Here is a 23,590-nt window from a genome sequence, read left to right as displayed (position 1 = left end):
TAAAGGAGACCAACATTCTTAAATTATGATAGCAACTATATAAGACGGCCAATATACTTCAACAAGGGCCATTCACCATTGCAACAAAGCTGATCCCTGAAAGGCTGAAACCCTCAACTTACAAGGAATCCTTAATACCACCTATATACCTAAATTTCGAACGGAATTTATATAAAGGTTTGAATCGGGTCAAAACTATGCATCTCTTGGACGTATATCATCAATAACCACGGGGATAACCCATTGAATTGAATCGGTAGCTAACACTGCGATGACCAAGCATGGGATCTCCGTAATCAATAGGCTTAATGACCACAGCTTCACCCTTCCCATCCTGCTCCTGGACTGCCCCAAACACAATCTCAGTGGTTTGATCACAGCTCTGCTCATAGAAAGTTTGTGGAGTGGATGACTGGTGACGATGATAATGCTGCTGCTGTTTTGGCTGCTGTTGATGATCACCCCACCCATTGTAGAAAACTCGGCTTTGTCGCAACTGTTGCATTGTTTCAGCATCCTTGGCCATAAACGCATAGGTTTTGCGTGGGGTAGGGGTTCGGGTCTCAATTGTAGGCGGCTCATCCTCATCTGCTATCACATAACTATCTTGCACAGGCCAAGTATTTGAATGCTTGTGCTGCTGTTGCTGCTGGCTTTGTTCTTGATAGTTTGAATGCTTTTTCCCAAGAATTTCCAAAATAGATGCCCAGGCATTGACTAAAAGCTTTCCAAGTGATCCAAAGAAGCCTTCTTCTTGCTTCTCCTGCTCATCTTCAGTTGGAATCAGTGGTGGCATGACTGATTTCAGAGGCTTTTTGTATGGACTTGACGGCATTCTTGGCTTGGTTAGGTCTTCATCCTTCAAAAGAGATATAAAAGGTAAAGATATGTTTCATGCTGATCTATGATTCTTAATAACAAGCCTTACATGAAACTACAGAAAGGAATTTCAAACAACTGTCATACTCAAGTTGTTATTTTCACAAAGTTGAGGGTAATAACTACCAGCTGATTGTACAACCAGTCCTATGACTCCTATTTTAGAAAGTGGTTCCCGCAAAAAGCAAGACTCATTTGCTGTCAGGTATCGATTACTACAACTATATAAGTGATAATCTGCAGACATTTCTGGGATCTACTTTTCCTTACTAAGCATAATAAGCAACCTGAGGCAAAAGCAACTTAAAATAGTAACAACGAGAATGCTAAGTAAGCACATACCACATGCAGGGAAAGTATATATCCCACAAGGTGTAGAAATCAACAAATTACTAGTAAAAAAAAAAAAGGCAAGACTGGTGCTCACATTTTGGGAAGAGACAATTGTACCCACTCTACGTTGCAGTAATGCTAACATGTAACCAAAAAAGCCTGCCCCCAGAAGCATCGCAATCCCTGCAATGATGAAAATCAGTACCTACCTGCGTACTTTTCAATATTCACAAATTCCAAAAGAAAATATTGGGTAAAAGAGTTACCAAGTGGGAAACCACTTCCATATTGGTAAGCACAATCATCAAAATGGAGTTGGATCTCCCTGATAGCTTGATTTCCTCTGTCTATGACAAGTAAGGAGCAGCTGCTTCCAATGTAAACCACATCAAAGTCGTTGGAAAATTTTGCATCTTCACTTGGTCCATCCACATGGCTTCCCCCACGGCCCAATTTCCCTCCTGCAATTGTTGTGACCCCTACATGTAGAAATTCCAATGGCAACAAAATTAAATATCTAGCTCCCAACATTAATTGGAGATAACTCATAGGTTGATAAGAAACTACATTATGATTCACAAGACAACAAGCATATAAACATGCATTACTGTATGCAGTACCTATTGCAAATCTTATATTTCTAGACCATTAGTATGTGAGGAACTGTTTAGAGAAGAAAAAGGAAACAAATCAACTTGGTAATGATATGCTGAGCATAAATAAAAAACAATTGCTTATAGAAAACAAATATGGCAATTACCAGCATCACTAATCTTCCTGATTGCCATATTTCTTGTGTCTGCAATATAAATGTTTCCCCTGTCATCAACTGTAAGCCCCTTTGGGTGGTTCATTCTTGCCTCTCTGGGCTTTCCATCTATATGTCCAACATTGCCTTCAGGGGACCCTGCAACCAGCTTTGGTCTGCTATCTGCAAATGTTCCCATGACAGAGAATGAATAAATTAGAGAGTTGCATACTTGAAGAATTCAATGTATCTATAACAAAAATATTTAAATTTTACTAAAGCATGTATCAACGAGAAGAATAAGGAAATCAACAATATTTAGCATGATTGCAACACATATCAAGGCCCTATCCAGTTTAAATTTGTATTCATATAATATCTGAATGTGGAATATTTTAGGATTCAATTGTACTTGTTACTTATACTTGCAGAAGCAGCAAGTCTCTTTTCTTCTATAGCTTTTTCTGGATCCCACATTCAGAAGTCCAAAAATAACAGAAGAAAATCTTCATTTTAACTACATGCAAAGCTTGCCAATCAAGATAGATGCTTTCAAAAAGAAATTAAAGTAAATGAAAACTCATGCTGTACTCCTTTCAAAAAATAAAAACTCATGTTGTACTAGGTTGGGCAAAGAGCATATTATTTCCAAAAGTGGACGATTCTACTTCCAAAAGTTCCAAGAAAAGGAAACTGAGAACCCATGTGTTATACATCCTCTGCTATCTTTTAAATCAAAAGTTCATAGCAGTATAAGACTAGATTAGTTTTTACAGTCGAGCCAACTAGTTGCATAATTAGCCAACTTTCCAAAGTTGGTAAGAGGAACCTGAAGTTGTAGATTGTACAATCACATCCAACCCATCAAACTTCTTAAGCCTGAATGATTAAAAGCGGAAAAATACTCGACAGAGATCCAATTCAAAAGTGTAATTTGTAACCGAATATAGATGGAAATTGATTCAAAGCCATCAAATGTAATCTCCAAGCTACACAATACCCACTTACATATAGATAGAGACGAAGACATTCTATAAATGTTACTATTAGCAGAGTCCAAAATCAAAAGCTCCCCATTTGGCAAAACCTCAACAGTGTGAGGCTCAATACCAAGCTTGCTCCCATCAAACACTGTCTCCACTGTAAACCCACTCTCAAACTTCACCATCGGACGGCCCGAAACCGCTGCACACAAAACCCCAATCTTCTCAGATCACAAAACCACATAACCCATCAGACTAACAAAACAAAAATGCAGGTAGCATCACCATCAGAGATCCATACCTGTCTTGGTTGTTGCTTTCAGTGACCAGAGCCATTTCATAAACACAGACGCCAAATTTGAGAAATACCCACTTACAATCTCTGCAAACCCAAAACGAAAAAAAACCGCAGCTTGGGATTATAGATCATTACAACAAAACCAAAAATTTCACTTAGATCATAAACAAGCAAAGGTAGAGTCACTTACTTGATGTGGGACTCATCGGAGCCGATGAGGCACCTCCGATCAGAACCAAAAGAACAAGACCCAGAACCAAAACTGTCCGACCCATTACCCCAAACCAGCTGGAGAAGAAGGGATTCAAGGTGGCAGCATTATAGAAAACCCTAATGGGTGTGTGTGAGAAAGATGCTCTCACTCTCTCAAAGTGAGCTTTTGAACGTGGAGAGAGTGAGGGAGTGTGAAAAGGAAGAAAGAGACAAGGGATGAAAAGGTGGACGAGCGGAGGAGGGAGGTCACTGAGTGAGTGAGTGAGTGACTTCTGTGGGGACTGCGTTACAGTAAAGACGGTGGTGAGAGAAAAAGAGAAAGCATATATTATATGCTGAGCCGCTGAGGTGGGTAATTAAGTATGTCGTGGAATTTTTTTTTTTTTATTGATTTCATTTTTTATTGCAAACCAAAATAACCAAACCATGCGTCAATGCCACACTCATTCTCCACCTACATTCTCGCCTTGTCGCTTGTTTAACTAACTTTATCTTCTTCTTTTTTCCTTGTTTGTTTGGGCCTTATTAAGGGTTTCTGAACCAAGATCATAAGCTAATATTCTAAGCTAGTCGTTAACTCATATAAGTATATAACGTTAAGCGAACTAGCAACTTTAAGGATATGTGAAATTTTTGCAATCAAAAAAGTGTATGAAAATTTGCAGGTCTTATAGCCGTTGGGTTTAGTTTGGCCACTTCTAATAAGAATTTCTCTTATTGAATTCTTTTAACAACAACTTATTTTTCAATTTTAACAGTTAGAGATTTTTGTATCTATACAAGTTAGAGATTTAACAGTGAGAATATATTATATCATTAACGATGGAACTGAAATTACCTACTTGTGACAAGAACATTGTATCTATACAAGTTAATGGTGCCCCCAAAATAATGTGAGAATATATTATATCATTAACGATATTATATTATATCATTAACGATGGAACTGAAATTACCTACTTGTGACAAGAACATTGTATCTATACAAGTTAATGGTGCCCCCAAAATAATGTGATTTGGACATTTGAAAATCTTACCAGGAGGTACCGATAAATACATACTGATGTCACCATGTACAAATCAAGAATGGTCAAGTGCTCCATGCTCCTGCCAATACCCGAAAATTGCCTTTTTGCTGAGAGAACCATTCAGAGGCTGAAAAGAATCCAAACACATGCCGGCAATCCCCCAAAACTTTATTTTGGATATCACATAACTGAATCAAAGGCGCTCTCGAAAGAAACCTGGATATGGGGTAGATTCCTGGGCTTGGGGTTTGAAGCAGTAGCAAGGCCTTGAAGTAACTTCACAACATCAATTGCATCATCGAGATAGTACTTGGCCTTACTTGGCTTTCTTCCAACTGTGCAAGCAAATATCTCAGGAGGCGAAGGCAATAAAGGACTAGCAACTGTGCTTAATATGCTTTCAAACATGTCTTCATCAGATCTGTCGTCCCCAATGCACATCACAAAATCTGGTGGCTTCCCATCATTGACCATTCTCAAAAGAACCTTCTCAGCAACCAATCCTTTGCTTACTCCCTGCATGTAGCAAAAGGATTAGTGAAAAACTGAAACTTCACATTGGTATTGTGTTGCGTGAGTGTGTTTGTGTGCAGATGCAAAGAGAGATAGTTACTGATTCAGTCTTACCTGCGGCTTAACCTCAACGATATGCTGGCCTCTCTTGACTACAGCTGGTTCGTTAGCAAGCACATTTTCCAGATGATCCAGCAACTCCTTGGCCTGACAGGATCCAAAGTCAGGGTCTGCATCTTGATGATGCCATACCAAAGCACTCTCTTTACTTTCTATGTTGGAGCCATCTGTTGCCTCCGTATATAATCTCATCACAGGCTCCACAATCTCTTTCCAATCAAGGTCGGCAGAGACTAGACTGGTTTCCCACTTGGAAGTACTACCCCACCTAAACCAAGATCAGAGTAAAATGCCTTAGTTCAGTTTAGAAAGTATGGGCTAGCAGAATAGACAAAACATCACATATTACTAACATACCTTAAGAAGTAGCCATGCTCAGCAGCAATCCCCAGCTTCTCACATGAGGCAAACCAATCGCCCAGAGAAGTCCTACTCCTCCCACTAACAATAAAAACAGTGTTCTTTGGATCTTTGCACAGGGAATTCATCATAGAAAGGACTTCCGGGCTTGGGGACTTGATAATTGAAGTTTGGGGAATGACAGTTCCATCATAGTCCAAGAATATTGCCCTTCTAGTTGTTCTTTTATAAGCCGAGACAATATGGTCTACAGACAGCTTCCTAAAATTCGGAGAAAGGGAAACAACTCTGAACCTCAAGCCCAAACCAATTCCCCAGCACCTTTTACTATAATGATCTTGACATGCTCTATCCAAATCCTGTGAAAAGCTTCGTGCCCAATATGCCACATCATGAGAACTGACATAACGATAGTGTTTCTCATGACGTAACTGCTTCTCAGAGTTCGACATGGTGATAGCCAAGTTCAAAGCATCAGCCACAGCATCAATATCCCAAGGGTTAACCCTGATTGCTCCACTTAAAGAAGGTGAGCAACCAATAAATTCAGACACAACAAGCATGCTCGTCCGAGGAGAATCTTCTGTTAAGCCTAGAGCTTCATTCATATCTGGAGTTCCCTGCCTGCAAACAATATATTTGTAAGGAACTAAGTTCATTCCATCCCTTACGGCATTCACTATACAGCATTCGGCCACAGCATAATAGGCTGATTTCTCTTGATGAGAAACAGGACAATCAATCAGAATCACTGGCTCATAATTAGGAGAACCATAAACCTCATTGATCCTTCTGGCAGTTAAGTATGTCTCGTTCTTTGCTTCCTGTACATCTTTCCCAAAGCCCCTAGCAGGATTCACAATTTGGACCAGGACTATTTTGCCCTGCAACTCTGGATTCTGCTGTAAGAGTTGTTCTACAGCTAGAAGTTTTAGACTGATGCCTTTAAATATGTCCATGTCATCAATGCCAAGGATCACTTTTTTCCCCTTATACTGTTCTTGAATTTCTTTGACTTTGGTGGTTGTGGAGGGAAGATTCAATGCAGATTCAAGCCGACCCATATGAACTCCTACAGGCAGAATTTTAATGTAAACTGTGCGGCCAAAATAATCAAGCCCAATGTGTCCTCGCTTAGATTCATAGTCAAGGCCCAGCATTCTGCTGCAGCAGGAGAGGAAGTGACGTGCATAATCAAATGTATGAAAACCAATTAGGTCACAGTTCAGTAAACCTCTCAAGATTTCATCTCGAACGGTCAAAGTTCGATAAATTTCTGATGATGGAAATGGGCTGTGAAGAAAAAACCCAAGCTTTACCCGATAGTATCGCTTCCTCAGAAATGTTGGGAGAACCATCAAATGATAATCGTGAACCCAGACACAATCATCCTCAGGATTAATAACTTCCATCACCTTGTCTGCATATATTTTATTTGCAGATACGTAGGCCTGCCACAATGAGCGGTCAAAGCGGTCACCATGGTCTGGGCACATGGGCAACATATAATGGAAAAGAGGCCATAGTTGCCGTTTACAGAAACCCAAATAGAACTTTTTCTGGAGATCACTGGGCAGAAATGTTGGCACACAATTGAATTCCTCCAGCAGTTTCTGTGCAACCTCATCTTGTTCACTAGCATCTATTTCAGCCTTGAGAGACCCCACATAAACAACCTCAGTTTCAGATGAAAACCCGTCCTTTAAATGTATCAAAATTGAATCCTCATCCAAACTGAAGCACCATTTGTTTGTTTCTGGATCCCTTTTAGCATGTAACGGTAACATATTCGCAACTACAATTTTCCGCTCACGGCAAACAGATGAAGTGCCATCTGAATCCCCATCATCATTGCTGTAACTATCGACATCAGAGATAATACCAGGAACAGTCATCACCCGAGGAAGGGTCCTTGGACTTGGAGTACAAGGAATATCCAAAACTCCAGATGCCAATTCTAAAAGGTTTGCACAAGATCTTGAAGCCATGTTTGTAAAAGGACCCTTTTTACTTATATCATACAGACCAACACACTGAGAGTACAGTCAGAAGTGTCCACAAACCTACATGGAAGAAAAAAGAAAGATCATCAGTAAAAAATATTTGCCCGAGAAATACAGCATTCAGATTCAAAATACTTCAAATATACTGGGTTCTTGGTCACAGTGTAAAAATGAAGACACTAGATAAAGCATGCATTCCACCTAAATCTCATGATGAGAATTACATTTCCTAAAAAACACTGAATGTAGAAGCAGCTCACTTAGAAGTAAGATCAAAACACACACACAGTTACCAGACATCCAAAGCAATTATGCACAAGTACCTCCTGGTCTAAATACACTGGAAAAAGTTGAGACAGCTGGCTCAGTAAGCTCCAAATACAGTCGAAAGACAATTTCACTAAACAGAGCTAATTTTTCTGGATAAAGTAGGTAGGGCTATACATGCATCCAAACAAGTCTAATTACAGTTGTCCAGAAAAGTGAGAAAACCCTACATAATTACATTGAGTCATTGACCGTTGTCCTATTCTACAGTGATTCACCACGTATCATTTTGAATCTGAAGCAAGAAAACTATTCTTTCTGGTGTGACATCACCGCGCATTCCAGGTGTTAATCAAGAACTAACCATATTTTGGAGATTATAACAAAGATAAATCCTGTCTTTAGATTCAACAACACTATATCTGAATACAACAACAAAAAAATCACTAGAGCTATCACCGTCTATATAATCTTTGCAGATAATAACTTCTACAAACACAAACAACAATACTTAAATTTTTTAAAATTAAAATAAATATATAAAAGGAAAAAAATAAAAGAAAAATATACAGATTCATCACCAAGCTGAAGAAACTCTGTAATATAGTATTTTTTGGAGAAACTACAAGTAATCGAAGATCTCTATGACTGAGAAAGTACCTGAACCGAAATTAAAATCTATTTTGAAAATCAATAGTCACGTACAGAGCTTCGATCAACAACTCCCTGGCCAAAAAGAAGGAAAAAAGAACTGTCAAAGTTACATAAAAAAATATAAAAAGACTCCGTCAACCAAACACAGCCAAAAGATGAAATTCCGGCCAAGCAGTTTCACAGTCCGGTTGGTTCTCCGGGAACAATAAAACAGTAAAAGTAAAAAAACACTCTGTAAGCGACGAAAACAAACCTAGATAATCGCGTATTAGTCCTCTGAAGCAGACTCAAGGTCTAAATTCTGGAAACGAAGATCAGGACTGGTACTTTTTACGGTTTCTCCCTAAACCAAAAGGACGGCTCCCGAACTACTCAAATTCCAGTAGTAGATCAAAGACAGAAGACGAGAGACGTTACCTCAACGGCGGAGGTCCGGCGATCGGATACGGCGGCGGAGAGAGAGGGGGGGGGGAGGCTGCGGTGGATGTTACGAAGTGTGGAATTAAAAATCAGAGGAAGATCGGAATGTGAAAAAATATACTAGTAGGAGAGAGAGGGGGGGTTGTTATATTGAAAGAAAGAGAAAATATTACCGCGGTTTGAGAAGGGGGGGGGGGTTTTGGCATATGGATAGACTTGAGGATCCAACTCATAACACGTGAATGACCACTATGCCCTTTGCCCCTTTCGTGCTTCTTAGGTCTTCCCCTTTTTCTTTTCTTTTTGTGTGATTTTCTTCTTTATTTAAAATCAAAAAAGGAATACAATAATTGTGTAGTGGCTCGGGGGTGTTACGTGTCTGTAGTTGCATTGACTGCGAACAAGAAGATTAGCTAAATTTAGACTAATTAAGCAATTGACATCTACGTAACCCTGTGCAAACTAATAAAATTATCTGGAAAAAACAACACATTGTAGCTACAAGACTATCTTTATAGTTTCTTAATCAATCTGCCAATATATTTTTTAAATATGTACAAGAAAAAATAGTATCCAATGAACTTTCTAAATGGCTCTCTGTTAGTTTACATTGTATTTGGATCGATTTAATTAGACTACGCATAATTGAATGTGTCATTCAAAGAAAATTAATGACGTTGAATTTCATGGTTAATTGAATCTAAACTTATTAGGCAATTATCGTCTGCGTAACGCAACGTAAACCAATAAAATTGTCTCGTTGTAGCTATGAGACTGTCTTTATAGTTTGTTAATCGGTTCAGGTAGACTCTTAGCTCCTGATATGTGTTTTAAAGATGTACGCAGCATAAACCAATAAAATTGTCTCGTTGTAGCTACAAGACTGTTTTTATAGTTTCTTACTCAGTTCATGTAGACTCTTAGGCCTCGATTGGTTGCCGAAAATGAAACTGGTTCCTTAGTCTTTCTCATGAGCATGGGAAATTAAATTTCCCACTAGTATCTCTACCAATGTTTGGAAACACCGGGAAAGTAATCGCAAAATGTATTTTACTTTTATTTCAAATGTTTGGTTTGTGCATGAATAGGAAAGTATGTAACATCAATTTTCCAATAATATCCTTGTCATCAAAGCATAAACAATTCAAGATTCAAAAGTTTCATAAATAAATTGATAATAATAACCATTAAAATAATCTTCAGATTAGGTAATTAATGTGCAATTAATGTAGAGAAAGTATTCCATAGGGTGTGGGAGAATCCATTTTCCCCCTATTTTCCCTTCATGCAGGAAAGTTGTTCATTTCCTTACGTGTGCCAAACACATGAAATGATCAACTTTCCTTTCCCACAATTTTCATTCCGCGAATCAAACGAAGCCTTAGCTTTTGATATATTTTTTAAAGATGTACACGGGAAAATGGTATCCAGTGAACTTTCTAAATGGCTCTCTGTTAGTTTACATTGTATTTAGACTACACATAATTGAACGTGTCATTCAAAGAAACTTAATAACATTGAATTTCATGATTAATTGAACTAGACTAATTAGGCAATTATCGTCTACGTAATGCAGCGTAAACTAATAAAATTATCTCAAACTACAAATACGTGGTACTCACAAAGTCGACGAGACTATCTTATAGTTTCTGAATCCATTTAGATATACTAGCTACTAGCTCGTGATATATTTTCAAATATATACAAGGAAAAGTGGTATCCAGCGAACTTTCTAAATAGCTTTGTGAGTTTATATTTTATTTAGACTGATTTAGTTTGATCACACATAATTGAATTTGTCATTTAAAGAAACTTAATAACATTGAATTTCATGATAAATGAAGCAATAAGTTGAACTATTTGAAAATAAAATATCTCGATACTACACACTCCGCGAGCTTATGTTTTAGATTGTTTATTTCTAATTGATTAATCTATTTAGTAAGAAAAACGTAAAACTTTTCTTTATTATGGTTGAAACACAAAGCCACAAAATACGTACCAGAGGTAACTTTCCAATTAGCGATGACTGGTTGGATGTAGTATCTCGATGCTTATATATACACATTATAAATTACGTATCTATGTCCTAGATTAATTTGACCTCTCAAATAACATGACCAATTCAAGGCACCTTAATTTAAGGTATGTTACATATTTGATGAGTATTAGCCGCGTAGGTTAGGCAATTTTCCATGCAACACACCATGGGTCCCTATATATGTATTTCGATAACGATGTAATACTATACACTCAAAATGTATTGTTAATTACATTTTAAATGTTAAAGGTGTGTGCGAAATGAATAGGTAGTGTAACTTGATTAAGCGAAACACTCCGTTATTAAATAACATTATCCTCCGATAGTTGTAGTTAGGAGGTTTAGGTCAAATGTCTGTAAGTTTTTATTTTATTTTTTAATTGACTCATGCTTAGTTGCTAATTTTAATTCAACCAATTATGTATCGATATCTGCATCGTGTAATAAAGTTTAATAAAATGATTGACATCTTAATTAATTAAGACAACAACCCACGACTCTGTTTTTTTATGCTGCACGCCAATAGTGACTGGATTTTGATAATCTAATCCACACTTTACACTGTTTAATCACCCATGACCACCATGAGATTTGATAATCAATTACTTGATGTCTTTTTGACAAAAAAGAAAAAATAAAGTTGGTGTATAGTAAAATAGAATTGATATTAAAATATGAGAATTAATTAAGTAAGTAATAATAAGTAATCTTATAACCATATGGAAATGTATTTAGTTGAATTGTTTGATTACTGGATTGTTGGATCAATCTATAAAATATTGTTAAGTGGAAAGGTTTTTTTTTTTTTTTTTTTTCTTTAAAGAGGATCAAAGGGTTTCACTTTTGCCCTCATGGTGACTCGAACACATGACTTCGTACATAAGTAGTGGGTGCTCTAACCATTGAGCTAACACCACTTCGTCTAAGTGGAAAGTTTAAATAGATGTAAGACTAGTCCGATGAATTTTGAGTGAAAATAAGGACTAATTTTGATAAGTAGCATTTGTTTCTCTGGTTGGACAATTGAATCGAGGTAATGGTTCAATCAACAACTCTTTGATCTTTTTATCATGATAATTTCACACTAATCCCTTAACGTTAATCAGATCAATTTTCGTTCAAAGAGTGTTGTCATGGTTGCCAAATTATAATGATTCTTTTTCCTCTTTTTATCTCGATTGCATATAAATGTGGTCAGTGAGGTTTTTTTTCGAGTTGCAAGGCCCACGAGCATCATCTTTTGACACTTGTGCAGCCGGCTACACTTGTTATTTTTTTGTTAAAGTTGACGATTTGCAGATCAAGATATGTTTGTTGATTCAACTAACAATTTAGTTGAGTTTTTACTTTAATAAAAAAATTGGTAAAGATTTCAAGTTCATGTTAAATATGCCTTTTTTGAAAAATTAAATTATACAAGTTTATTTTATGCTTGTAACTAATCTTTTTAGTTAGAACTAGTAAGGTACACCCACTATGTGTGTGGAGATAAGTTAAAGATAATGGAAAAACTTCTCGTACAACTATCACATTTTCTGTTTTTTATTTATTTATTTTACAATTTACCATATTATTCCTATTAATTAATTATATTTCATAGTTTTTTAATACATAAATGTTAAATTGATAAAAAAATTCAATTTTAGAGAGCAAGTTCTTTTCTCTTAATAATAGTACAGATTACAAACAGTTTGTTTACTGAAGTGAAAAAGTAAAAAATTTATCTTTAAGCACCAGATAAATGAACACCACTCCATTTTAAAAGGTACATTTAATTATTTAAGTGATTAACAAACATTTCTTTCCGTATGAGGAACAAAAAGGAATATACCGAAGTCCGTAACAAAAAGATGCCATTCCTGTGGGAGGACAAGAGTAACCGACTGAATAATTTAAAATGTTTAAGTGAATTAATTAATCAAAAAACAAAATATAAAAATAGTGGAGGATATGAGCTGTGTGTTAATAAATGACAGCTGGGTCTGCTAAGGTTCGCGACTTCGCTTTTGGGCTCCCAAGAAACTGTGAATTGTGAATTGTGAACTGTGAAATAATATTATTCTTTTTATATTTTAAAAAATAAAAAATTAGTTTGTATGTTTTTTATATTTGAAGGTCGATCTCAAGGCTCGATAAAAGAGGATTGACTCCGTTATCCGACAGCACCACGTCCCAGCTGGCATTCCGCATTCAGCATTTGGATAAGATTTAACCAGTACATATGACCCTACCCAATTACCATCAACCTATACTCTTATTTACACACTTGCCATTCACAGACCTTTTCCCTTTAAAATCCAAACTTTTTCTCAATTTTTTACGTCACACAAAATTAGTTTGATGTGAAACAAAATTGAAGGTAAATTTTTGTTCCTGAGCCCAAGATGTCAAATGTGTTCATGTCAAAAATAACCTTTCACATAACATAAAAAACTTCCACTTGAATATCTTAGGAGTGGTTATTGGTTATAGTATATTATAAAAACAAAAAATATAGATTCTAAAATCAAAAGAAGTGAACTGGTGATCTACGATTTTAGCCAACGTCTTACTAATCATTTTTAAAATGCGTACTGAATCAGTTGTTTCTTATTTAACAATGTACCGCTAAAAGTATTTATGAGTAATAAAAGCTTGAGAAGATATCATAACTTCCTTTGGTATATATTTACTTTCCAAACAACCAACTTGTGTAATATATAACAAGTCTTGTAATGTAAAAATATAGTTTTTTATCGATAAAAATTTAGTTAAGCGTAATATAATATAATATTTTTGATCCATAAAATGTACAATTTAATATCAATGTGTGTCAAAATTTTTAATTTTTCACTACAAAGCCGGTAAATAAACAAGATTTTGTCACATACATCCCTTCTATTGCTTCATGGATCCACAAGTTTTGTACGAGAAAAATTAACTGTCAATATCCTTCTCCTTCGATCCACTATTCCCCTATACCTAATTCAAAAACCTTTTCAATAGACGTACTATTTTCCTCGTTTTCTTGAGAGCCCCATTACTCTTCGAGAAACCACTTGATGATTACAACCTGACACTTCAGGAACAAACCCCATTCTCCCAAACAGTACACAGATCTAAGAAAAAGCTAACAGTGATCATGACCCTACCCATATTTTGGTATCCAAGAACGAAAGCGACCATACCTGCCCATGTGTTAAGCAAGCAAAGCCCTAGTTTCGCCCACAGACTCCTTTATCTCCTTCTTCCCTTTCAAGGCAAAACATGAAAAGCGAGTACGGTGAGCCTTTATGGCCTTTCTAAGCAAAATTCCTACCGATGGCATTCCCGTAATTATCTTAAACTCCAGCTGCTTTTTCACTGGTTGTGGATAAAATCAAGCAGACAGGGATTTCTCCCCGCCTTCCTTTTTCCCCCCCCCCCCCATTTTCCTCGTCCCGCTTCAACACGTGGAGCACTCAAAACTAGTGAAAGGAGGGCCGACGGGACCTAACTCCGTGGGGCCCGCCGATCATTATCCCACCACCATCAGCCCATTCGATTCGGCCACGTCAGCTCATGCCCCCGAGCCGACAGCGAAGACGCACTGGAACGAGACACGGACATCACGTGACCTATTGGTCCAGGTCACCCTGCCAACGTGTGGGCCCGGTTTTATTTTTTACCCGGTCCGCCGCATTTCGTGGAGATTATAAAGGCCGGTTCGGGTGTGGGGTATGGGCCTCTCCTTATCCGAAACCAATCCTTTTTTTTTTTTCCTTCTGGGCCGTGGGACCCATTTCCGGGTTTTGGAACATCCAATCCATAAGTTTCTCTCACGCTGTCAGCTTCCACATCCCATCTTTCATATAATAATTCAGCTCCCCAAAAAAGAAAAAGAAAAAGAAATTCTGTTATTCACTTTCATATTGATATTATGAGGTTGCGTCCAGCTCAGTAAAAGAACATGTAGGAGAATACTCTACATTTGAATTCTGATAATGAAATAGGTGTTTAGGTTGTTAGGGTTTACTCTGGTTATCCACAAACTTCCTCTTAAAGGATGGATATTTTGTGGTGTGTCGAGCTTCATGATATTCCAAACTTTTTATTATTTGAGTTACATTTTCACATTGAATTCTAAACCACCATGTGCTCCGAAGCATAGTATGAAGCTTTAGACCATTTTGACAAAAACGCCGCAGGAGCGAACCGTCGTAGGCCTACAACGGGGGAAAATCGATTTTTTTTTTATAAATCTTAGACATGTTTAGTTTGCGGAATTGATAATTATGGGTCCACATTCTGGAAAACGCCTGGCCAGTCTAGTACCACAGTTGTCAACTTGTAATGGGTCCAAAAACGTATACCCAAACCTATAATTGCCCACAGTCCACAAGGCCTATTGGCCAACCTAACCTGAGGAAGAGGAAGAGCACAATCAGAAATCCAACTACTGTTTCCTCTAAGAAGAAGCACAGATTTTGCAGTTATTTTGGTTTCGAGAGCAACGCGACCAGTCCATACCAACTTTCATATCGAACCCCTCCAATTTGAGGACTTGTAACCGCAAAGTTGAAGAGAAAGCCGGTAGGTTAAGGCGAAGCTCATTGCTACCAACATGAAGCAATTTAATGAAGAGCAAGACAAAGAGAGTGTATGCAATTTAGGGATCTACAGTGTAAAACTATGCCTCAAAGGCCCGCTGAACAAGTTCTTTATCCTACATTTCTCTCACAAACCCAAAATAGGAGGTGATGAACAGTGTATAACTATGCCTCAAAGGCCCGCTGAACAAGTTCTTTATCCTACATTTCTCTCACAAACCCAAAATAGGAGGATGATGAACAGTGTATAACTATGCCTCAAAGGCCCGCTGAACAAGTTCTTTATCCTACATTTCTCTCACACACCCAAAATAGGAGGATGATGAACCCTGCCAAATTCCTGGATATATTTTTTCAGCCACCATATTAATCTGTGGCCTTCAACTATTGCGCAATGTTACAAAATCTAATTCACATTATAAGAATTTGTATGACAAAAATCAAACATGGTAGATCATCCCCACCTCCAATGTAGACGCGTGAGGAATATTTAGTGCATAGCTAGCTGTTCTGCTATTCCTCCTCAAAAACTCATATCCGTAGTTAATGGCAAACCTCTTCATCCAACTTGATCCTTGCTTTGCATTCATGTACGTGTTCCCTACTATGTAAGCTATTCCAGCTTCCCTAGCTTCCATTAGCTCTTGCAGTTCCTCCCTTGCACCTGTCTGGATCTTTGGGCTCTCCGGAACGATGAACCTTACCTTCTTCCTCCGTTGGGGCATTGGCGGTGACCTTATTTCTCTCTGTCTCACCGGTGGTGACGGTGATCTTATTTCTTTTTGCCCCAGTGTAGTAATTTCTGCAGTCATTTCTACACTGTCCTCACTCAGCTGAATCCCGTCTGCATGAGTTGAACGTGTTCCAACAACCGTCATTTTGTCATCTTCTTTCCCAGAATCTTCACTCAAAATATTGCAATCAGGACTGCTTCCTGACCGTAGGAACTCTGCTATACTACAGACGAGATCATTTTCAAATTCCATATCATCTTTGTGTACATCACGATATCCATATCGTACAATACACCTGTATAGTCGATACTCTCTTGGACCAATTTGCCCCACTAGAAACCGTTCCTCAGGTCTAACATGTGGGACTGGGACAGACTTGATGCAGAGGAAAACTAGAACTTGGTGAAAAGCCGGAAGGTTGGTAACAAAGTGGGAGAAGATTGCTGGAATTCCAGATACAAGTTCGGTGTGTACGAGGCCAATCCCACGAACTCGGACAATCCCAAGGCTGGGACCAAGGCTGAGAAGCCAGTTAATGGAGACCTTGTTCTGAACCTCAAACTCATACTTTCTAACTGTGCCATAGTGCCAAACATACATGACAAAGAAAAAACACAGAGCAAGAGCAACAGGAACCCATGCTCCTTGGTGGAACTTGACAAGAGAAGCTGAGAAGTAAAGAGCTTCTATTGTGCCGAAAAAGAACACAAAGCAGATTGCAAAGAAGATGCTCCGGTGCCAGCACAGGACAATAACGAGGGACATTAAGCAGGTTGTGACCAGCATCACAGAGATGACTGCAAAACCTGTTCCACATGAAACTACGAGGTTAAAGTACTCTCACAGGAGCGCATCAACTTATGAGAGAGCTGAATGTCAGATCCACGTTAGAAGTAAGCAGCTATTTTCACTAATTCTTTATGAGCATTTGATAAATTCCAACCTTCTCGAAAACCTTAATATTTGACACTGTAGTTTTAAGCAGGTATAAAATGACACTGCAGTAACCACAGAAATAGGCTATGCAAAAATGCAGCTACTAATAGATGCAGATGCAGAAGTATGTACTGAGATAGAAGATTAATAGAACTGTTGAAACTTTGCACAGGAGAATACCAAACAGGTGATTTGAGTGCAAAACTTTTGATGCTTTACATAAATGAAAACTCAGTTATCTCTTGTTTTGGTACAACAATATGTTCAATGCCATCAAACTGAAGGATTCAAAAAATTAGGATCTTACCAGTTATAGAGCCTGCCAAGCAGGAGGTTCTTAAACTATAACTCATAGACAATGTGCTTAGTTACACTACCACAGAAGTAGAAATATCAAACATTGATGGGTTCACTAATTTGTAAATAATTGTCATACCTGATGCATTACCCATGCGCTTTGTGTCTCTGAAACCGATAGTAACAGCCAGACATAACAACATCAAGATCCAATTGATTTCTGGGATATATATTTGGCCATGGATTTTGGATGATGTATGGACTATTTTGACTCTTGGGAAGCAATCCAGGGCCGAACATTGCTTGATGATTGAGAAAGTCCCAGTTATAATGGCCTGGCTTCCTACTACTGCTGCAAGCACAGCTATAACCAGAACAGGCCATCTCACTTTCTCTGAGAAGTAGTGGTGTGGTGCCAGATTAGCCAAGGAGTTGCATATTTTTCAAATTCTAGAAAGTTCCTGCTAAACAAATCAAGGGGTCTACCTGGTACAGATATGTAAAATCCAATGTCGGAGTTTCCTCCCTTAGTGTAGTGTGTAGATATGTAAGCAGCTTGTCCCATGTATGCTAGAACCAAAGCTGGATAAACCAAAGAGGTGAAAGCAATCTGCAAACAATGTGAACATCTATTAGCCAAAGTGGTTGTTTCACAATGGTATCAGGCCGAATAAGAACAGAATGTTATATCTCAGACAAAAGCAAAATGAAATCACTAAAAGCAAGTTTGCAAAATTTCTTCTTGTTTCCCAAGAAATGTTTTTGAGGGCCCTAGTGGGATTCTTTTTTGAGAATAAGCCCTAGTGGGATTTGGTACAACAGTAAATTTTGAATAAGACAATGCTAATATGCGTAGTAGACACTATCACATCTGAATCAAAACCATATTCATAAAAATGCCTTTTAAATAACCCCATTTGGATAATATAACAAGCCAAAGTAATTCAGCACATAAAATCAAGTTACATTATAGTTTATGAGCTGTAATGTACCTGGATTGACAGTTGTGAAAAGTGTCCAAGATCAGCAAACATGGCTTCTGAACCTGAAAAATTTGATTTGTGTTAGAAAACTGAGGAGCCACTTTGCTTCTTATGGCATATCTTAAATGCACACTTACCTGTTATACACAACAAAATCCCACCCAGGGACATCCAACCTCCTTTCTGTGTTTTCTTCAGAAATTTGTACATATAATATGGAGAAAGTGCCTTGTACACAGTCGGATTGAAGTGAAGTATATTGTAAAGACCAATCACACTGATGCACAGAAGCCATGCCAGAACTATAGGAGCAAACAAGAACCCAACTCTATGAGTGCCATAATGTTGAAGCGCAAAGAGGCCTATCAGAACTATGCAGGCAATTGGAAGTTCTACATCTGCAAAAAACCATCAACCCTTCGTGAGTACAAAGCCAAAGAGTGAAATCAGACAATCAAGTTAACTTATGGCTTTAATTCTTAAAGCAGAAAAATATTGAAGACTTGGAAATCTGAGTACACAAATTGACATAAACTATGATACATTGATACCCAGCAATTCAAAGGAAAAGGATCAGATTGAGAATTATTTAACAAAAAGGGAATCACCCAAAATTCAAACTACTGAACAGAATACAAATGCCCAATAAATACCAGAAAGGAACAAAATTTAAGAACTCACATTTGTGATGTTTTTCGGACATAGAAAACTCAAGCCCAGAAACAGCAGAAAACACTGCACCAATTTAAAGCAAAATCGCAGTTAGTCCCAAAACAGAAACTTTTTCCAACTTTACCACCCATAACCCAAAAATTACCAGAAATAGCTGGTGTGAGAACACCATCACCAATCACCATACAAGTGCCAATCAAAGCAAGTACAAGCAAACACCTCTGCAACACCCTATGCTTCTCCAAAGTTGACTTCAAGCCTGACCCGAAACCGGAGTTGGGCTTCAAGGACCTTGTATCTCTTTCCTTCTTGTAATCTGTAAGCTCCTCATCAGCCGATTGGGAATTGGGTAGTGAGCTCACTCTGGCATGTCTACACAGCAAAGAATACAAAGCAAATGTCCCTCCTTCACCATTATCATCAGCTCTGAGCACAATAAACACATATTTGAGAAGAGGCACAAGTGTGAGAGTCCAGAACACAAACGACAACACTCCAAAGATTTCTTCATTGGTCTCAGAGTGTTCTATATCTTCAGCAAATGTGCTCTTGTACACATACAGAGGTGAAATGCTCAAATCCCCATAAACAACGCCAAGGCTCTGATAAGCCAGAGTCAGAATTGTCCTCCATGATTCCTTCTATTACCATAAAAACAAACACTTTTGGTCAAAAACAACCAAAATGGGTTTTCTTCAATATGAAAACAACAGACAGTACAGCTTACACCTTTACTTACAAAACCGAAATGGGTACTCTCCAAACTGAAATTTAATCAACATCAAAGATCAAAGTTCGCACCTTTACTTGGTTTCGATCAATCCCAGTTTCCAGATCCATGGTGGGTTCTTCTCAGCAATCAGACATTGAAGAAAAGACTTCTCATTTGGCAAGTTTATCTTCCCCAAAAGTTTATATTCCCAGAAAAATTCAAACTTGCACGCACGCTTTTTGGTTTCTTTAATTGGAGAAAGGCCGAATCAGATTGTTTATATTATAGTAACTATCTAAATCCTTGATGGGTTCTTTTTCGTTTCTGATCAGAAAATAACAAAACCCAGTTGCAGAAAACGCCTCCCCAGGAAAGGAACACTGAATGCAAAGAGCGTTATACACGAAATTACTTTGTTAATTTAAGGCCAGGGATTCAGGGAAAGAGAGACAAAGATGGTTTCCTCAATTTAATAATACAAAACGTAATAATACTAGTATAGTTTTTATGAAAGAAGTAATTAAAGTAGTATAAGCAGCAGTTGAACAACCAACAACAATGGTGAGCACACAAGAAATGACAAAGAGGATGATGGGGTGGTTGTTCTTCTTCTCCTTCCAAAACGAGAAAGAGAGAAGAGAGATTTGTTTTTTGTATTTTGGTTTTTTGTAGTTGGTGGGATTTTTGTGATTTGGGGTTTTATGGTTTTAACTGAGGACGCCACTTGAGTTGAGTAATATAATGAGTTATTGACCACCTGGCTCTGAAAGAGTGAGACACTGTGATATGAAGTGGCAGTGTTCTCAGATTTCCAGCAGCCAATTTTGGAGCTCTGAGCCTTATTCTTCCCAAATCTATTGTAAATTTTCAGAGAGTTGACTCAGCTTGCCACTGATGAGAAAATAGTGACCCGTTAAAATTAATTTACAACAAATTATTATTTCGGACCACAAAAATCAGTTTGAGCAGAATAAATTCTTATTTTCTGTTTTTGGGGAGAACCAAGATATTCAAAGAGTGTGTATTTGTTTAAAGTATCTTTAGTGACCATTTGTGATTTGTGTGCTTAAATTCAATAGTTGCTTTTTGGATTGTGATTTGTCTAGTATCTAGAGTGTTTAGGCAGCCATCAAGCATGAATTTTGACTTTCTTGATAGGTTTGAAAGGTTATAGATTGGACTAGTGAGTTTGTGATTATATTTATAAGAAGCTGTATAATTAAGTGATAGACTAGATAATAATACAAAGTGTAAACAGTTTTCATGGTGTGAAAACTAATTTGCAAGCCGAAAATAGTTCAAGTTTGACTCAAACTCAATGTGTATCATATGTGTGATAGGCTATCACTCTAAATAAGCAAAGGCCAAAGTGTGATAGGGAACTCAAAAAAAGAAAAAGCTATCAAAAGAAGAGAAGAGTCGCCCAGGGAATTTCCCACTTGTTAATTTCTCTCAGGAGTGGGGAATCAGGAATATCACAAAGAATAATTCCCACCTCAATTTTTGAAAGGTGCCTTACATGTCCTCCTACCACAAAAACACAGAAGATGAATTATTTAAATGATTGAGAGTGACTAATTGTTGATCAAGGCCGAGTTATGACTTAATTTGTGGGGTTGTTATCATTATTGTTAGAAGCAATAACTATTTTGGATATCATGGAACGTTTGCCAAACTAGCTTCTGAGTAAACCACCAACGCAATGTGACAGGATATGTTAATAAATAAGTACTACTATATATCAACTATTCATTGCAAGCACCTATTAGTTGTTACAATTTAATGTGGATTGGTGATGCTTTTGGTTTCTGTTAAGCTTACCTCTTCTTGGGTTGCCGGGGGGGTCTTTTCTTTATTTTTTTTGTCAAGAATTGTTGCTGTTATATAAAAAACTATCTCATCGACAGGGTCATGAAGCAATACACCAAATTTCAAATTCATTTATACTAGAATATTCCAATATTTTAAGGTTTCAATCAGTATCTCATGTAACGTGTACATGACAAAAACATTTATAAAAAAAAAAAGGTCTAGAGGAAATTCATGTTTATATTGTTTATCATACGAGAAATGTTAACTCTATCCTAACCTTTATATTCTTAATTTTACAAACATTTGCAACATTTGTATGAAGTAACAATTTTATTTACCTGCTAATAAACTGATCAGAGGTGGTATCCTAACCCTAAAATTCTCCCTGTTTAAAACTTCAGATGTGAGCAACTGTACTAATGCTAAGGCATTTGGTCCTTAATCAAGCATGCATCTTTCTGTCCAACTTTTGATCTTATTAACAAAAGAGGAAAGGTAATATGATTAATTAGCAAATAGAGTTTGGACGGTTGGTAGTTGTTCGATTCTAGAAAATTCCAACACGTTTGGTCGACGATGATTAGTGGTTGTGCCACTGTCCCGTGGCAAATTCTAAACAGCACGAGTGTGAACCCTTAACAACCTTCTTTCTTTCCCAGCAAGCACAGAGAATTGAGAATCCGTCTGGAAATAAAACTCTGCCAAGAAAGGAATAGAGAGGCCGACCAGGAAAATCAACTACACTGTTCGGATAATTACGTCACAGTCTTTGCACCTATTAATGACCATCCCACAGTAACTCATGTTCGGGGGATATACGATATATTTGGCGCAATTTACGTTGGTGTTCGCTGATCGTGAATCGTGAGAGTTGAGTCGACAGCTTCCGGCCGGTCCAGGGAAACCGGAAAGCACGCAAAACACATGGCAGTTCAAGTTGTGCAAGAGAATTAATGTATCTAATTATCGACCACTGTAATAAGTTGCATGCACACGATAGCACAGTGCACCTAATTCAAACCAGCAAAGAAAATATCTACTGTGGGATGAAGATTGACTCAAATTACGTAACCTACTTTACACCCAAAAAAAAAGACTTCTAGCCCGCGCATAATTGCGTGGTTTCGATCAAATGGCTCATCACGTCTATTTCTTCATTATCATACCTGATCCTTAAAAAAAAAAGTAATTATTATTTGAAAGATCAATGTAATATATTTTTTTTTTTGGTTTGTCAAGGGAAACCTAAGCTTTCTAGGCTCAAGATAAATCCATTCGGCTCATGAAAACACTTGAAAAGTGTTTAGGTTTACGAATGTGACAGCCAAGTCCAATTATGATTGATATTTTCGTTTTTTCCTTTTCTTTTTCTACTGTCATAATAATTAGCACACATCAACATAACTTTCCACGAGCTACATAATCTTGAAAACTTTGCCACTAGCTGCCGGAAAAATCATTTCATAAGATTTTCGTACAAGAATGTTAGAGTACGAGATTTATAAATTTGTTGACTTTTAGATAGTGTTTGGAGTAAGTGTATAAGGTGTAGACACACGAGGAAAATAACGATTGTGATATTTTACCAATCCAATGAATTATTCTAGAATATGTAGTCTCTACATGTTATGTGTTAAATATAGACTGCATGTAGTAGTGTTAAAAAGAAAATTAAGGATCGATTATGAAGCTACGGATCTATCATGACTTTTCTTTCCTCCATTTTTCATTTACTTAAAAAAAAAATACCGGACCAGTAACAAAAAAAGAAAAAGAAAATAGAAATAAATTAATGCTTTAAATAAATCTCTCGTACCATACTTAATGTTTGGTCGCCGGTCGCCAAAGACTTTTATTATCCCCTAATAAATTTTTATAAAGTTTATCAGGGGACAATAAAATGTTTATTGGGTATTATTGAGAGCAATAAAGTTTATTACGGGGCAATAAAATGTTTATTGAGTATTATTGGGGGCAATAAAACAGGACGCGGGACTCCGGTCACAGGTTCGGAGG

General features: G+C 37.4%; 3 protein-coding genes across 4 annotated transcripts; all 3 read right to left on the bottom strand.

Moving 5' to 3' along the window:
• Positions 1-18: 18 nt before the first annotated feature.
• LOC112196942 lies at positions 19-4,629 on the bottom strand. Of its 2 annotated transcripts, XM_024337427.2 has the most exons (8): positions 4,492-4,629; positions 3,432-3,735; positions 3,245-3,325; positions 2,969-3,145; positions 1,973-2,143; positions 1,479-1,691; positions 1,307-1,395; positions 19-859 (listed from the first exon to the last, which is right to left on the bottom strand). In XM_024337427.2, exons 1-8 carry the CDS (start codon positions 4,600-4,602, stop codon positions 221-223), a joined length of 1,785 nt encoding a protein of 594 aa, XP_024193195.2. In that variant the 5' UTR covers positions 4,603-4,629; the 3' UTR covers positions 19-220. The 2 variants fall into 2 exon arrangements, with proteins under 2 accessions (XP_024193195.2, XP_040373963.1); XM_040518029.1 differs by lacking the exon at positions 3,432-3,735 and having other exon boundaries at positions 4,492-4,627.
• Positions 4,438-8,913, bottom strand: LOC112196939 (probable alpha,alpha-trehalose-phosphate synthase [UDP-forming] 10). Its single transcript, XM_024337423.2, has 5 exons — positions 8,653-8,913; positions 8,406-8,471; positions 5,473-7,538; positions 5,110-5,383; positions 4,438-4,998 (listed from the first exon to the last, which is right to left on the bottom strand). The coding sequence occupies exons 3-5, from the start codon at positions 7,461-7,463 to the stop codon at positions 4,663-4,665; spliced, it is 2,601 nt and encodes an 866-aa protein (XP_024193191.1). The 5' UTR covers positions 7,464-7,538; positions 8,406-8,471; positions 8,653-8,913; the 3' UTR covers positions 4,438-4,662.
• A 6,835-nt stretch (positions 8,914-15,748) lies between these two features.
• Positions 15,749-19,890, bottom strand: LOC112196941 (potassium transporter 6). The gene is made up of 8 exons (XM_024337426.2): positions 19,852-19,890; positions 19,196-19,691; positions 19,060-19,113; positions 18,516-18,776; positions 18,388-18,440; positions 17,882-18,005; positions 17,535-17,789; positions 15,749-16,968 (listed from the first exon to the last, which is right to left on the bottom strand). Exons 1-8 carry the CDS (start codon positions 19,888-19,890, stop codon positions 15,869-15,871), a joined length of 2,382 nt encoding a protein of 793 aa, XP_024193194.1. The 3' UTR covers positions 15,749-15,868.
• Positions 19,891-23,590: the final 3,700 nt, after the last annotated feature.

Source organism: Rosa chinensis, chromosome 4 (genome assembly GCF_002994745.2).
Source record: "Rosa chinensis cultivar Old Blush chromosome 4, RchiOBHm-V2, whole genome shotgun sequence".
Taxonomy (NCBI): Eukaryota; Viridiplantae; Streptophyta; class Magnoliopsida; order Rosales; family Rosaceae; genus Rosa; species Rosa chinensis.
This window is presented reverse-complemented; position numbering and strand designations above follow the sequence as displayed.